This window comes from Haplochromis burtoni, unplaced genomic scaffold (genome assembly GCF_018398535.1).
Source record: "Haplochromis burtoni strain Fernald_Lab_line unplaced genomic scaffold, NCSU_Asbu1 Contig_296, whole genome shotgun sequence".
NCBI classification, from domain to species: Eukaryota; Metazoa; Chordata; class Actinopteri; order Cichliformes; family Cichlidae; genus Haplochromis; species Haplochromis burtoni.
This window is the reverse complement of record NW_024582657.1, coordinates 698,737-713,773: the sequence shown is the minus strand read 5'-3', so window position 1 is coordinate 713,773 and position 15,037 is coordinate 698,737. Positions and strand designations below refer to the sequence as shown.

The following is a 15,037-nucleotide window of genomic DNA, read 5'->3' as shown; positions in this document are numbered from 1 at the left end:
TATCTATCTATCTATCTATCTATCTATCTATCTATCTATCTATCTATCTATCTATCTATCTATCTATCTATCTATCTATCTATCTATTATCCTCCATACTAACAGAGTCCTATGTCAAAAACAAGTAGGTTACTCTACTCCTTGAGCTACTGAAGTGACACGTGATCAATTTGTTCTCTAGCCTTTGAAGTTAAAATTGTTTTTTGAGTGGCACTGACAATGAGACCAGAACTTCTTTCATTCTGGCCTGAGTAGGCAGAAAAGTAAAAAAACACTGTTCCTTATTGTGCATCATCACAATGCTCTTACCCAGCATGCCCTGTAGTGATGCAATTAGAGCGCGATAGTTTCCCTCAGGGCACACTGACAGACCATCACAACACTTCAGTAAATAAGAGAACAGCTCTATTTTTAGTAAAATGGTGGCAGCACATTTTTGGCAATATTTAGTAACTTTTGAAGGAACTTCCTAAACTTGAGAAATCTGAGGATTTTCTCAAGGAATGCAGAAAATCACGTGTAAGCCCTGAACCACAGGGAAGACAGCAAGCATTACAGATACACTGTACTGCTTAGTGTATCTGCAAGCCCAACACTGGGACTTTTAGTTATGATCTCTAGGAGTGAAGCCACGCAGAGCTACATTTTAAAAGTGGTTCAGTTAGTTCCCCAAGCACCTTTAGTTTCAAATGAGTCCAGGGACCTTTACCTTTACTTTCCACTTCTCCTTCCTCTTTTTCTTCTAAACTGCAATCAAGCTAGTTAGTAAGGTTGGAGGCAAAAAAAAAAAACAACCCAAAAACAAAAGAGAGAGAGAGAATGATGCTCAAAATCAGTGCAGCAGAGGAATTTCCCAAAATGCCTCCACTGTTACAGCCTTGCTGTCTGGTAAAAGCTTGACTGTTCCAAACAGCACGGTCCCAGTCTGCCATGCAGCCTTAAAAATGTGTGGCCTCAGGGTGCGCTGGTGGCACTGTGGTTAAGACACATTTCACATAGCTGCAACCTGCTGGTTTAATTCCTTTATTGAATATAATACCCCTCTGTCTCCCTCCCCCATTCTGTATCTGCTTCACTACTGTACACCATCTAAAAATGTTAAAATGCCCTAACCTGCTCGCCCACAAGAGAAAAAAAAAAGGAAAAGGAAATCAGCACTCTTTAAGCCGAGGCGTAGACACGCCTGAAGACACCACAAGGGTGGCCTTTCTCAGACTTTCTAAAACTCTCCAGAGAACACTGTAAAGCTCTTCATGATGAACAAACTGAATTTTTCTTTAAATCAAAACAATGAGAATATTTTAAAATGCAGGTCCTCGTCGCATTAATAAATGTCACGTATAGCCTGTGGCTGATTATAATGAACGAGGTACTGAATGGGCTGCAGTTTTAATACTTTTGAACTTATGTGTGACATAGAGAGACACAGATACACCAAGCATACACCAAGCCTCATAAAAAAGATCTCTCTCTCTCTCACACACGCACATAGACACACACACACTACACAGGGCTGTAAATGGGTGTGACAGACTGAACAGCTAGGCAGTGAAAGAATTAGGCTAAAACTACTTCATGTTAACCTCAAACACAGAAACCCACCATGAATACATATGCAGACGCCTGCTTCTCCAGGTAAGTGTTCTCTTCCAGCTGTCCCCTGACTATATTTATCAATTGAACCCTTTCCGTGCCTCTTTTTTTTCTTTTGAATAATTTCTCTTACCTGTCATAGAAATGTCGATGAGCCCCAGAAAGTGCATCAGTTTGAGGGAACTGCAGACCACCAGGAGGATACCCACAGTCTGCAGCCCCTCCACCTCCCACTTGTCTTGGAAGAACAGATGCATCCTTCCCCCTTCCTCTCCCTCTTTTCCTATCACCAAAAATCTTTCTCTTGCCTAGGGGCAACCGTGCCCCCCTCCCTCAGTTTCCAGCCCAGAATGCAATGTCTTTGTCTTCAGCCTCTCAGTCTCCAGCTATATCCCGGCGTTCAGCCATCCTAACTCCGCACAGCTCCCCACCCGCTGTCTTCACTGAAGGTAGATTGTTATTCTCCTCGTTTCTTCTTCGAGAGTGGTAAGTGCGTGGCAGCAGGAATTTCGACTTGCTACTCCACCCCCACCTCCTCTGAGGCTGTCAAAGGTGGTTTAAGTTCCAGGTGAACTTCGGACAATGCACTGTGTATGTCCTGGCAGGTTGGTGGCAATTGTTTTCTGACTCTCTGGTTTTCTTGCTGCTGACTCAAACTCTCTGTTCTTTCTGCCTGTCCTCCCTCTCTTTCTTGCCTTACCTCCGTCACTCTCCTACTGCTGTGTCCCTCCCCATGTTTAATTGGGTCAGTGATGGAAGTGAAGGGAGGAAAGAGGGGGATGAGAAATTGAGGCGGGGGAAGGATAGAATAGTACTACTTGTAGGTAAAGAGGGGAAACAGAGAGGGGGAGACATGCGAGAGACAGATGAGAAGAAGGAATGGAGAGATGAGAGGGGAAGATAAAGGAGGGGCGAGAAGGAATGGTCAAAGACAAATAACGATAAGAATAGCAAATGCAAAAAAAAACAAAACAAAACAAATAATCACTCCAAAAGAGGCAGCTATGGGAAATGGAAGGATAAATTTAGGCAGAGAAGAAGCAGGAAAAGACTTAACATAAGGGAGGGGAAAAACTGCGATGACAGAGTGGCAAAGCATCTGACCCAGCAACGACTGTGGACAAACTCACAGATGTGACAATCTCCCCTGAGTATAAAGTCAACACACAAACACACAGCCTGGAGGTGAAATCTGGCTATCAAATATTGCATTTGAACTCCAGCGCAGCGTGGAACATTTCAGCTGGAATGAGATCTATTGCTGTCACATCTGGCACACTGACATCCAAGCACAGACAGACACACTGAAAAAACCCCAAAAAAACAACACCCTCCCCCTAGAAAATAATGGATTTAATGTACCAGAGTGGATAGGAAACTGATTTAGACACTTAACCTTTCAACAAGGTGCACAAGGCATGAGTGAGTACAACAGGTAATAAAGTTATGAGCCTTCTAAAGCACAGTGTATAATGGATACATGATCAAGGAAATTATATTTCTAAGTGGAATTGAGATATCCCAGCTGAACCGATATTGGATCCAGTCATGACCTTATTACTATAAGTGGATCTGTTATTGGCAAGATGCGGCCAATCCACACTAAAGTCATTTTCTTCGTTTGTCAGTGCAAAAATTGACTATCTGTAGTGCTAAACCTGAAATTAAGTAACACCTACAACTGATTACTGTGAGTGGTGGTAACAAGAACGACGTACTGAGGCATAAGAATTGCAAAAAGTCCTCCAAATGAAATGACAAAATATGTAATTGATAATCTTGTTCCACAACAATGCATTTCTACATTTTCTAATAAACAGCTCCTGTCAGCAGGGCAACATTATTATTTGTTTTCTTATTTCAGTAACAAATAACTGACGGAAAAAAAATGTTTTCTAAACTGCTACATGGTTCAGATGTTAAGAGGAAAAGTGCAATATATATTTAAATACAATAACTACTAACAGATATAGAAGGCTCATGGTCATGGCTAGGAAGGAAGCAATATTAAGTTTTTATAGGAAACGGGATGAGAACAATGGTCTTGTGATACCATGAACCCAATCTCAATGTCCACACTCAAAGACTTGCAGACTTTGAAGTTCGTTACAGCTAAATCTGTGAGGCTTTAGGGCTATCCCACTGTCAAACAGTCAGGTGCACAAGGGCTCTTTGGCAAACATTTTGAGTCCTGTTTGCATACTGCATTTGTGCAGACTGTGCCTTTGCCAAGTTCATTGTGATTTCGCTTTAAACACACTGTTGCAGAAAGAAAGAAGAAAAGCAAAGTTTTTGCATAAATCTTTTTTTATTTTTCTTCTTTTTTTTTTTTACATTTTTGTTTGATGATGAAGTTTGAAAAAACTGATAAATTATTTAAAATAACTTCTTCTTTCCACTCTGCAAGGTAGGAGACAGGAAGATTTCAAATGACAGTTAAAGTACAGAGTTGGTAACTTGCGTTTCTTTGCCAAGGCAGGCAAGTGTTTTGGGAAAGTAATGTCGTCTACTAATCCATTCAGTAGTGCTATACAAAAAGGCAACCGAGTTCATGTTCAGTGTCAGAAACTGGGCAATCACTGTCAACTAATGTTTCCATTATTCTAAAGCAGACATTTAATTTGTGATGTCAAGCAAGGAACAAGTGTTCATTAAAATAAATGTCTTCACAGGTGCTGTTCTATAAATAATCTACATAACGCATTGTACGCTCACTAGATACGTCATTAGGTGCATCTGTTCAACTACTTTAAAATGGAAATATCTGATCAGCCAGTGACATGATAGCAATTCAGCGCATTTAGGCACATAGATATGGTCAAGACGGCCTGCTGAAGTTCAAACTGGCCATCGGAATGAGGAAGATTTAACTAACTTTGAATGTGGCATTGTTATTTGTTCCAGATGGGCTGATCTGAGCTGTGTACTGGGATTTTACCACACAAACACCTCTAGGGTTTACAGCAGGGATATCAAACTCATTTTACACTGAAGGGCACATATAGCCCACTTTGATCTTAAGTGGGGTGGTGATGAGTGAAACTCACCTTTCAGTCTTCACCTACACATTTAATCCCTGAGATATCTTAATATAAGATAAAGAAGGATAATCTTGACACCACATCTCAGTTTTTCTACATCATAGATGTGTAAATTGAGAGAAAATCAGCAGGAAAAGCTGCAAAACTTCTAGAAAATAAAGTTAAAAAATGTATGCCCACTTTCATATTTTCCAAAGCCGTCCAGTGGGAGTCGTTGCCAGGCCAATTCTTGCCCACAGGCCTTATGTTTGAAACGCTGGTTTAGACAGAATTGTCTAAAAAAAAAAAAGAGTAGATATCTACAAATGCCATGTTGATACCAGAGGTTAGAGGAAAATGACCAGACTGCTTCAAGCTGACAGGAAGGTAAAGTAACTCAAATAACCATTTGTTACAACCAAGGAGAGCAGAAGAGTGAGAAAGAATGCAGAAGAGCATCTCTGAAGACTTAACACACTGAACCTTGAAGTAGATGGGCTACAGCAGCAGAAGACTACACCACGTACTACTATTGTCAGCTAAGAACAAAAAACTGAGACTCATCAAAATTGGACAACAGATGGCTGGAAAAACATCGTCATGTGGTGACTCTTGGTTTCTGCTGTAACATTCAGATGGTTGGATCAAAATTTGGTGTAAACAACAAGAAAGTATAAATCCAGCCTGCCTTGTATTAATGGTACAGGCTGCTGCTGCTGGTGTAATGATGTGAGGGATATCTTCTTGCCACACTTTGGGTGCCTTAGTTGCAACATAATTCCCTACCTGAGTATTGTCGCTGACAACCCTTTATAGCCACAGTGTAACCATCTCCTAATAGGTGCTGCAGCAGTCAAGAATTTCAAATCATCTCAAACTGGTTTCTTGAACAACAGTGAGTTCACTGGACTCACATGACCTCCACAGTCACCAGATCTCCATCCAACAGATCATCTTTGAGATGTGATGAACGGGAGATTCACAACATGGACGTGCAGTTGATAAATCTGCAGCAACTGTGTGATGCTGTCATGTCAATAAGGAACAGAATCTCTCAGGCATGTTTCCAGCACCTTACTGAATCTATGCCATGAAGAATTAGAGCAGTTATGACGACAAATGGGGATCCAGCTCAGTGCTAGTAATGTTTAGGTAATGAAGGGGCTGGTGAGTGTATTAACTTAAATAGAATACGCAACATAACTTTTTAAATACTGTGATATATTCAGGCCAAACTCTCAAATACAGTCAGAGTCAAATCAAGGATAAAAGTGCTACAGCTCAAGGCTGGTCATACCTATCTGTCATTATCTCTTTGCATTATTATCCCTGTCATATACCAAGACGTTGCTTCTCTCCTCAATATTTGTTCAAACATGACGGCTCTGTGAGTCCAGGAATATTCTAAGGCACTGACTTTTGATCTTACTGTTGCAGTTGCTTCTAATAATGGTAACAAAGTTTAGCTTGCTTCACTGTTGCACTGTTTGTATCCCCGTACGCACTGATTTGGTGACTTGTAAGTCAAAATATGTCTAGACATCCAGGTAACTGTAAAATCAGAGTGGGCTAAATTTGGTTGAGAAGTGAGGTTTTTTGTAGACATCTGAAATGAATGCAGCACATCCTTTGTTTCAACGGCTTTTCACATTATATGTTTTCATGTAGTGCAGAAAAAAAAAAGATTATGCCTTTATAATAAAAGGTATGCAGAACTCAAACAGGAATTTGCATTTACTAAGCCAGGCAAAAGATAGAGGACTCAAATGCAGGAAACCAGCAGATAATTTTAAAACTGAGAGCTTTTGATATGAAGAAATGCTGATTTGATTATTGCTGCTGAAAAACTGGGAAAAAATCTAATTAAAGAGCAGAAGTAAAACCAACTGGGTTGAGTGATTGATGAGTGATTTCAAAAGAAAATAAAACGTAAGCAAACAGAACCACCTAACAGCAACGGCAACAAACAAATAAGACTTCTCCGTGAATCATTTTTAGTTTTAAACTTTTAAAGTACATTTAAATGACAAATTCACACTTTACATGACAATGCCAGGAGACACTGCAATTGTTTCTTGTCAATGACGGCCCTTAGCGACCAATTACCAACTGACGCTGCCATCTCTCGAGCCAGGCCATTACTGCGGCTTAAAACAGAATGGCTTTCACAACTTATCTAACAAGCTGCAACTACAATGGCTGGAAATGAAGCAAACTGTTAATTTTAATGAATTTTCACTTTCAGTTTGACACTGCCTCCACTCTAGCTGTAAATTTGGGAAGAGATTTCATCTCCCAAAACCATTTTCTTGGGTCCAACATAGACACCTGAATCACAGCTCTTTTTTCAGTTGATACTCATCCTCTGTAATTACAAAAATCTGGTTTTAAGAAAGGCTCAGAGCAAGAAAAAAAAATTAAAAATTAGACTACTTTTTCCATCTTCTTCGTATTACTCCTCCTTGGGTCCTTGTATTGCCTATTCATTAATCCTCCCACAACGCTCGGTGGCCCGATCATTTTTCAACTGAGAAGCTGTTTCATGTCACCGTAGAAGATGAATCAGTTACTTTGGTGAAGTGAAGGGGGTTAAATGGGCTGGACCCGGGGAAATGCTTGTACTGATTTTGAAAATCATTTTACTAAGCTTTCAGGAGGCTTTAAGGTTTGAATGTGTCTCAGATGGCCAATGACTGAAAGCAATGATTGACAGTTCACTTGCCTGCTGCTATTCCCTGGCCCCTAAACGCATCATGTCAGTGATACTCCCACCACCACCGCCAATACTCATGTATCGATGCTCCAGGAGTTATGCTTTGAGAACGTCTGGATGCAAATTTGACTAGAATTTGATATCTGTCCATGTCACAGAGTAGCTAGAGGAGCCAATATTATCTTTGATGGGGTTATTTTTATTTATATTAAATATATTCAGGATGAGGTGGAAAGTTGGATTTATATATACTTACAACATACTAATCTCCAAATCAGTCACACTGTGAAGCTTCTCTGTATTTAAAAGTTTGGTAAACAACAAAATCCTGATTAAACTCCTCATACAATAATTGTCACTTCATTTTTAATCAGCTGAGGTCTTTGCAGTGGGTGTCCAACAGAGTGTTTCTGTTTGCTTGGAATCTGACAGTCTGTGTGATATAATTAGCAGGGTAGTGGTTATCTGACATACTACTCCTTTTTTTATCCCCATCTTATCCATCCATCCCATCTGAAGGTGTTTAAAGGGCAGTTTGAGAAATCACAGATGAAAGGGTTTTGGGGTTTGTTTGTTTTTTTGCCTAAATTGTTTATGTGTCATACAAACGAGAAGGTGGCAGCTCTAATGCATCCCGAGGGATATAATGACAAACATTTACTTGGGAGAATTTTAATCTACAATAAATGGTGACACCCTCACACATGCGTGCACACGTAGACTATAATAAAAAGTTGGGTTAATCAGTCTTACTTGATTAGCCTCTGTGAGGCATAGTTTGCCCGAGGCCAGACACACCAAGTAATTGAAATACCTCCATATTTAGACGTCTACCTGGGCAATTATTCCTCTCAAAACTGATTAAAATGTCTAAGAGAGTGCAAGGGGGAGGGGGGGAGGGTGTGTGTAATATGTGTGTGCGAAAGCGTGCAGCGAAGGAGACACAGAGGAGGTCATTGACAAATGGTGCTCAAAATTGGCTAGTGTGTTTCCAATTAGATAAGTGAAATAAGAGATCCATTTGCATAGATCATTAGCTTTTGAGGATATTTTTAATACGGCGATGGGGGACAAAAACAGTTTCTACTGAAGCCGAGTCCTTTCAGTATAAACTACAGAGACCAGCTAATGAACAGTTTTCTTTAGAAAGTGCACACAACCCGGTGACACAGACGGATCAAAAATGTTGTCTGTTTGGAGGAAATGAGATGTGCTAATTTATGTTTTTGGGAGACATCGGCAGCATCCGAATGCTAAGTTTGGGAGTCTCTCTCTTTTACTCGTGTGACATTTAATGATAGGGACTAAAGTTAGGATCAACCAGAAAAGCTAGATCTGTTACAGTTTATATTTAACAAATACATGATGAAAGTGCCAAAAACTACTGGAAGGATATCATTAGTCTTAGTTGTTAAATGATCGTGTGTAGGTTAAAAAAAATGTAGCTGATCTGTTTACAGCTCATTAAATCAAATGTGTTTAAGGTCTTTAAGGCACAAAATTGACCATTTTAAATTTTGACAAACTTTAGATTGAAGCGATTAAGCAGCACACCTGTAGAGGGCAGTGCAAGGTAAGACATGCAACTAGCAAAACAGCAGTCAACAATGCTGTTCAACTCTTGGCATGCTCTTTCCTTGTTACTGTCCTTGATTTAATCCAGCTGCAGGGAGCAGTTTGAGAGAAATGAAAGATCACAAGCTATTAATGATTTCCAATGCCATCTCTCTCTCTCACAAGCGCGCATTCCCTGCAAGATCCGCGGTTGATATTATGGCATTGTCTAAGATCAAAGCAGCAGCAGACCAAACAGCATTAAAGTTGTACTTTGAACCCTCTGACACTCAGCTTTCATGCCTTTTTCTAATGCATCCTGTGTTTGTGAGTGGTGTAAAGCAGTCAATCTAAATTGGGTTTGCATCGCTGACAACAATCCTCTAAACCTATTTCTATCAAGTCATGAAACCTCTGCTCTGCCTTTTCCTGCCAGGAGCCAAATCAGGAAAACATCCTGTGGGTCGATACAACAGAAAAAAAAGGGGAAAAAAACTTTATCAGCTAAGAGGGTTGGAATCTCAGCACTCCGAAGGTTTGGTTTCAGCTGTGGAAAGATTTGTTTCTAAAACAACCACTAAAACAACTCTTAAGTTTAAATTAGTGCCACAGCAACTATATTACGGAGCAAACCAACTACTTTCTCAGCCAAACAACACATTACTATGCTGGAACACAAGACAGTGAAACATGTACTTTGAGGACAGCTCAGCCAGCGTGCAGCAACTTACAGGAAAGTTATCCCAAATGCTTACTGGTATCCTGCCATGAATAAAGATCAAATTGGCAGTTAAATCAATGGCAGAACGACAGCAGCCTGTAGCCTTATTCTGTTGTTGTAGGACAGGGTAAACAATAGTCACTGTCTGTCCAACACAAATGTTTTATACTCGTGAATCCCGCTGCCAGGTTTCTGTGGCCTTGTTAATACTGTAATGTAAGAATCATGAGAATCAGAGAAATTTTTAAAAAGATAAGAATAAATAGAGAGCTGCACCATCAGGCAGCGCTTTCAGTCTTTACTCCAATTTACATTCAGCCCATTGGGGTCAAAACCAAGCAAGACACAGTAATAAAACTACAGATGTGTGGCTGAGACCTGAATTATTCACGACCATTTGCCCTGATGGTTACCTCTTATATTCTAATACATGAAAGGAAAGTGCAGCTTTACCACAAGTAATGTCTGCGGCCTAATTAAGTAGTTTTAGGAGTAATTGTTCTTACCATAACCACAGCTTACTGTCTTCTATCCCAGCATAACCATTGCCATCTCAGAAAACTATGTCTTATATTTTAACAGCGCCTGTGTTCAACTGCTATATGGGTTCTTATACCAAAGAGCAGGGATGTCAAATTCCTTTTAAGGTGGGCCACATACAGCCTATCTTGATCTTGAGTGGGCCAGACTGTGGAAAATTCCATTTCCCATTCAGTTCCAGGTGCATTTGCAGTTTTTGTGAGTTCTTATTTTATTTATTTATTTTAGTGTGGACACATTGGAAAGAAAACTGAAATTTCTAGAGTAAATGGTTAAAAAAGGGAACTTTTCTATAATTAAATTGTTTAGCTCTCACTTCATTAGTTTGGTGTAGTATGAATGGCCATGGGGGAGGTCTTTATCCCTAGTGCAAGCTTTAAAATGTATGAAAATACAGTTAAAAGTAAAGATTTTATAGCCACCATAAGATTTTTCAAAGATGTCCACTGGGCTGGATTGGAGTCTTTGCTGGAACATTTCTGCCCCCCAGGCCTTATGTTTGACATCCTTGCCATAAAGCAAGATACAGTCTATTCAGCTGCTGCTTATCAGCTGGTTCAAGGTAGCTCTAAAGAGGATCATCATTTTGTACTTTGACTCAAAACAATGCTACCAGGTTTAGTCTGTCTGACAGATCTGCTACAGCTGGGTGGGTGAATATTTCATCAAATATTGCTGGTTTCTTTTGTGCCTGATAAACTGCTGAAGCAACTCAGAAAAATCTAATTCATCTTGAAAACAGCACAGCCGAACATTAACGGGTTAAGCTGCTTGGCGTAAAATGGTCTTCAAATATGAAGCTAATGCAAATCTTTCAAATTACAAAAAAATGACAGATTTTTTTTCAAGGTTAGGTTTGTGTGTGTGTGTGTGTGTGTGTGTGTGTGTGTGTGTGTGTGTGTGTATTCATTAGTTTGTTCTCAATGTTATCATCTTTCTCCAGACGTGTGTCAGAGGAAGAGCAACGGAACGTCTACAACTTCTGTTCTTTTATTCACAGAGCACCTGCCATACAAATACAGTCTCTCATTTACACACACACACACACACACACACACGCACGCACGCACACACACACACACACACACACACAACTGCCATAATGAAATCAGGGGATGGGGAGCCAGAGAACGAAGACAGACATTGACAAAAGCAGAGAGGAGGAAGAAAAAATGAAGAAAAAAAGAGAGATGGAGTGAGGGAAGGATGCAGAGGAACAGAGAGAGTTGCGTATTAAATATCCCCTGTCTGATCCTCCCGTGTCCCAGGCTCTCATCGTCTTCCTGGCTAGCCATCAGAGGGGCAGAGACAGAAAGAGGCTCAGGCAAGGTCAACAAGGACAGTCTCCTTGATCCTCATTGCACTTTTATTGCAGTTTATAAAGTTTGCCACAATCGGAATGATCCTTGTCCAAACCATTGATAAAGTGTCTTAACTGCTATCGTTTTTTCAATTTCTCCAAAAGAGCCCAATGAAAAGTCTTTCAACAATTCACTGCTGCAAAATGTATGACTTTCGGATAACATTTTTAAATGTGCTTTTGGTATGATATAATATAGGGATGGTTTTAGCGTTCACAGACCCTTATACTGGGTGTGAAGCAACACAACTTACTCTTAATGGACTGAATGGACTGCAAACACACACACAAACACACACACCCATCTGCCCTCATTGTAATTGCCCTTGTGTTGATAGGTAAGCTAATAGACAATGCGCCTGTGTGTGTGTGTGTGTGTGTGTGTGCGTGTGTGTGTGTGTGTGTGTGTGTGTGCGCGCATGTGCATGCATACGTGCTTGTGCTTAGACATAGATAGGTCTTCTGCTGACCGCTAAGCTTTTTACCTGCTCTTATCCATCTCCTTCATGTTGTCATCATACTTCCTTTCCATCAAATAGACACACACCAACCAAGGATCCTAGCCAACTGGCCAAATATCCTCTTAAGCATGAAAAAGATGATTTGCTGAGCCTCACTGTAGACAGGAAGAGGATGTTGTTCTATAATGGACCTAAGATATAGTGTTTACCAGAGAAAAATATGCACATACAAATATCTGGCCATTCAGAGTTAGAAACCTATAGATTGTTATATAGATTATCCATTATTATATAGTTTATAATACATTTAGTGAATGTATATGTTTTATTGTTATCACATCCATCTTCTTTTGAGAGAAGTGTACTAGAAAATACAGTATTTACACAATTTTTTAAAATCTTTTATGTCTTATTTAAATGATTAGACCTGTTAGTGATGGTAATATTGCACTGAAATGTATGTAATTGAGCAATAAGAAGCAGGAAACTGGGTGACATAATGTGGAAATCAATGTCTATTAAACAAAACCAATTAGTAAGTGCATAGTAACATACTGGTAACAATATAATATCCTGCTTAAAAATTTTTTTATTAGTACATTAGTACAAAGGCATATAAACTTTCATATGGTCAGGATATTGAAGTATAAAATCTTTTTGTTTTTTCCAGTTGTAGGTCTTATGATGAGAGCAGAGCAGTTTACTCTTCTATCTATCTGGTAGTGACAGTGAAGTACCATCCACATTTAACAAATACAGATATGTTTGTCTGGTCTGAGGTTTTCAGCTGTAGAAATATTACTATAAAATCGAGGAAAAACGTATAGTTTTGCATTTTGCAGCCCTGGTTGCTTGTTATTACAAATACATTATCACGTATTTCTATATAACTATAACATTACTCAAAGTTTGCTTTATTATATTATTACATGGAATTCACATGGTATTTCTTATAAACTACCAAACATGTAGTATCAGGTAATAAGCCACTGTATTTACATGGTTATCTTCAATGAAAGAATGCTGCAGACAGAAGGTGGGATTAATTCCAGCAATATAATATCCAATACTGTTATATGTAACCTCATTTTAATGAGGTCACAACTGCTTTAAAGTCAGGTTATAAAATGTTAATGCACAGTCGTAACAGTTATTTGGGTAGCAGTTTGCAATAGTGATAGCAGGATATATTACTGTACTCTTACTAAATTTGTTTCCACATTATTTTCTATGTAACCCGGTCACACAGATTTAGGTGTAATATTACTCAGTTATAAGTAGGGATGGGTATCGAAAACCGGTTCTTGTTGAGAACCGATTCCCACTGTTTCAATTCCTTGGAATCGTTTGCCACTTTTAAAAACGATTCCCTTATCGATTCCAGTCGCCCCGAATGACGTCATCACGTTGAGTAGCGTCTTTTACCCAGTAGGAAACACGGCGCCTGAGCGGCACAAACGCTCAAAAGTTTGGTTATACTTATATGCTTTTGCACATTCGTAGTGTTTCCTCCCTTTGATGAAATCTCTACTTTGCAAGTATTGCACGTTGCCCTGTTGTCATCCTTTCTCATAAAGTGTAACCAAACTTTTGAGCGTTTTGAGCATTTGCTCAAAAAACACGCGATTGCTTTCAACGAATGTCGTGTTTTTGATCCGCTCCGGACTAGCGAAGCTCAACCCAGCAGCAGCGGTAGCGTTTCCACGTCCTCTCCCGTTAATACTGCAGGTAACTAATCAATTAGCATTATGTTAGCGCGATTTACCTTATTACAAAACCTGCTATTACTGTGCGTTGCATTTAGATAACCATGATGAGAGAGACAGAGTCTGGCTGGCTCAGATGCTGGCAGTTCTCGCTGCAGTCTACCGGTAGAGTCTCCTTTCAGGCCAGGATAGACGAATGTCACCCAGCAGTGTCTAAGTTAGGCTTGCACCCATTTGCCACAGCAGATGCCCCCGATTTCACTTTGGTAAGTGAATGTGTTTAATTGTAGGCAGGACATTACTGGATATTCTTGTGTAATTGCTACAGAATAATTTATGTTAAACTTTGTTATTGCTACAGGAGAATATTTATTTTATTATTTTACATATACATTTTTTTTCTTGGGGACCCTGTGACACCCCATTGAAGAGCCGTAGGCTGTGGATCTCTTAAGATCTCACTGTTGGGTTTGTAAGGCCATGTTACTCCTAAATTTCTATCTTGTTCAAAGAGAAGATATAAAACACAGTTCTAAGCTAATCGACTTTAGTGTTCTCCTTTTTTTTTAAAAGAATCGATAAGAGAATCGATAAGGAATCGAATCGTTAAACAGAATCGAAAATGGAATCGGAATCGTTAAAATCTTATCAATACCCATCCCTAGTTATAAGTATTGCTGACACAAGATATTATTTGGTTATTGTTTCATATTACTTTGGTGTTTAATTGGTAATAACTTTCTACATTATTTCCCTATAATAACATTCCACCTGATTGCTCAATTATTAACAATAATAACAATAAAAGTGCAAACATACTGCCACTATTACTTATTTTACTGCTACCACTAAAGATACTATTTTATTATTCGTATTATTAATAATAATAATAATAATATGTCTACAATCGGATAAGCAAAAGAAAATGGATAGATGGAAATACTACTACTACTACTACTAAGAAGAAGAATATAAGCTGTTGGATACTGCCCTCTATAAAGAAGCAGCCATGGTTGTGAGGAAATTAATATTCCCTTACAAATTATTTCTTTACATGTAAAACACTGAATTTTTTTATTCAGGCTATGCTTTGTAACAGTCATGGTCAGTTGCACAGAGCAGGTGAATACCTGGATGATGACGAGTTTTAAAAGATTTTAAGCAACGCAGCTAACGGAGCAACTGCAAAATTTAAAGTCTATTCTAAGTCTTCTGTCCAAATTGAAGCTCTGCTGTGATATTTCCCCTTGGATCGACCACAGGACTCTGAACCAAACAGTCCTCATATTCTTACTCAATTGTGCGCACCTCACCTCAAAAATCATCACATATTCACTGAACCATAGCGAAACTAAAAAGTAGAAATGGC

The 15,037-nt window shown here is 39.2% G+C and overlaps 1 protein-coding gene across 5 annotated transcripts in view; it reads right to left on the bottom strand.

Annotated features, from left to right (window-relative positions):
• LOC102308345 (Kv channel-interacting protein 2) overlaps positions 1-15,037 on the bottom strand; it is a 107,104-nt gene that overhangs the window by 5,961 nt on the left and 86,106 nt on the right. Inside the window, exon 1 of one of the 5 annotated variants that reach the window (XM_005940635.3) lies at positions 1,727-8,117. The exons of the other annotated variants lie outside the window; for them this stretch is intronic. Coding sequence (XP_005940697.1) covers positions 1,727-1,850 — 124 coding nt within the window. The 5' untranslated portion in view covers positions 1,851-8,117. Of the gene's footprint in view, positions 1-1,726; positions 8,118-15,037 lie in introns of those variants that run through there. 5 annotated transcript variants of the gene reach the window in all.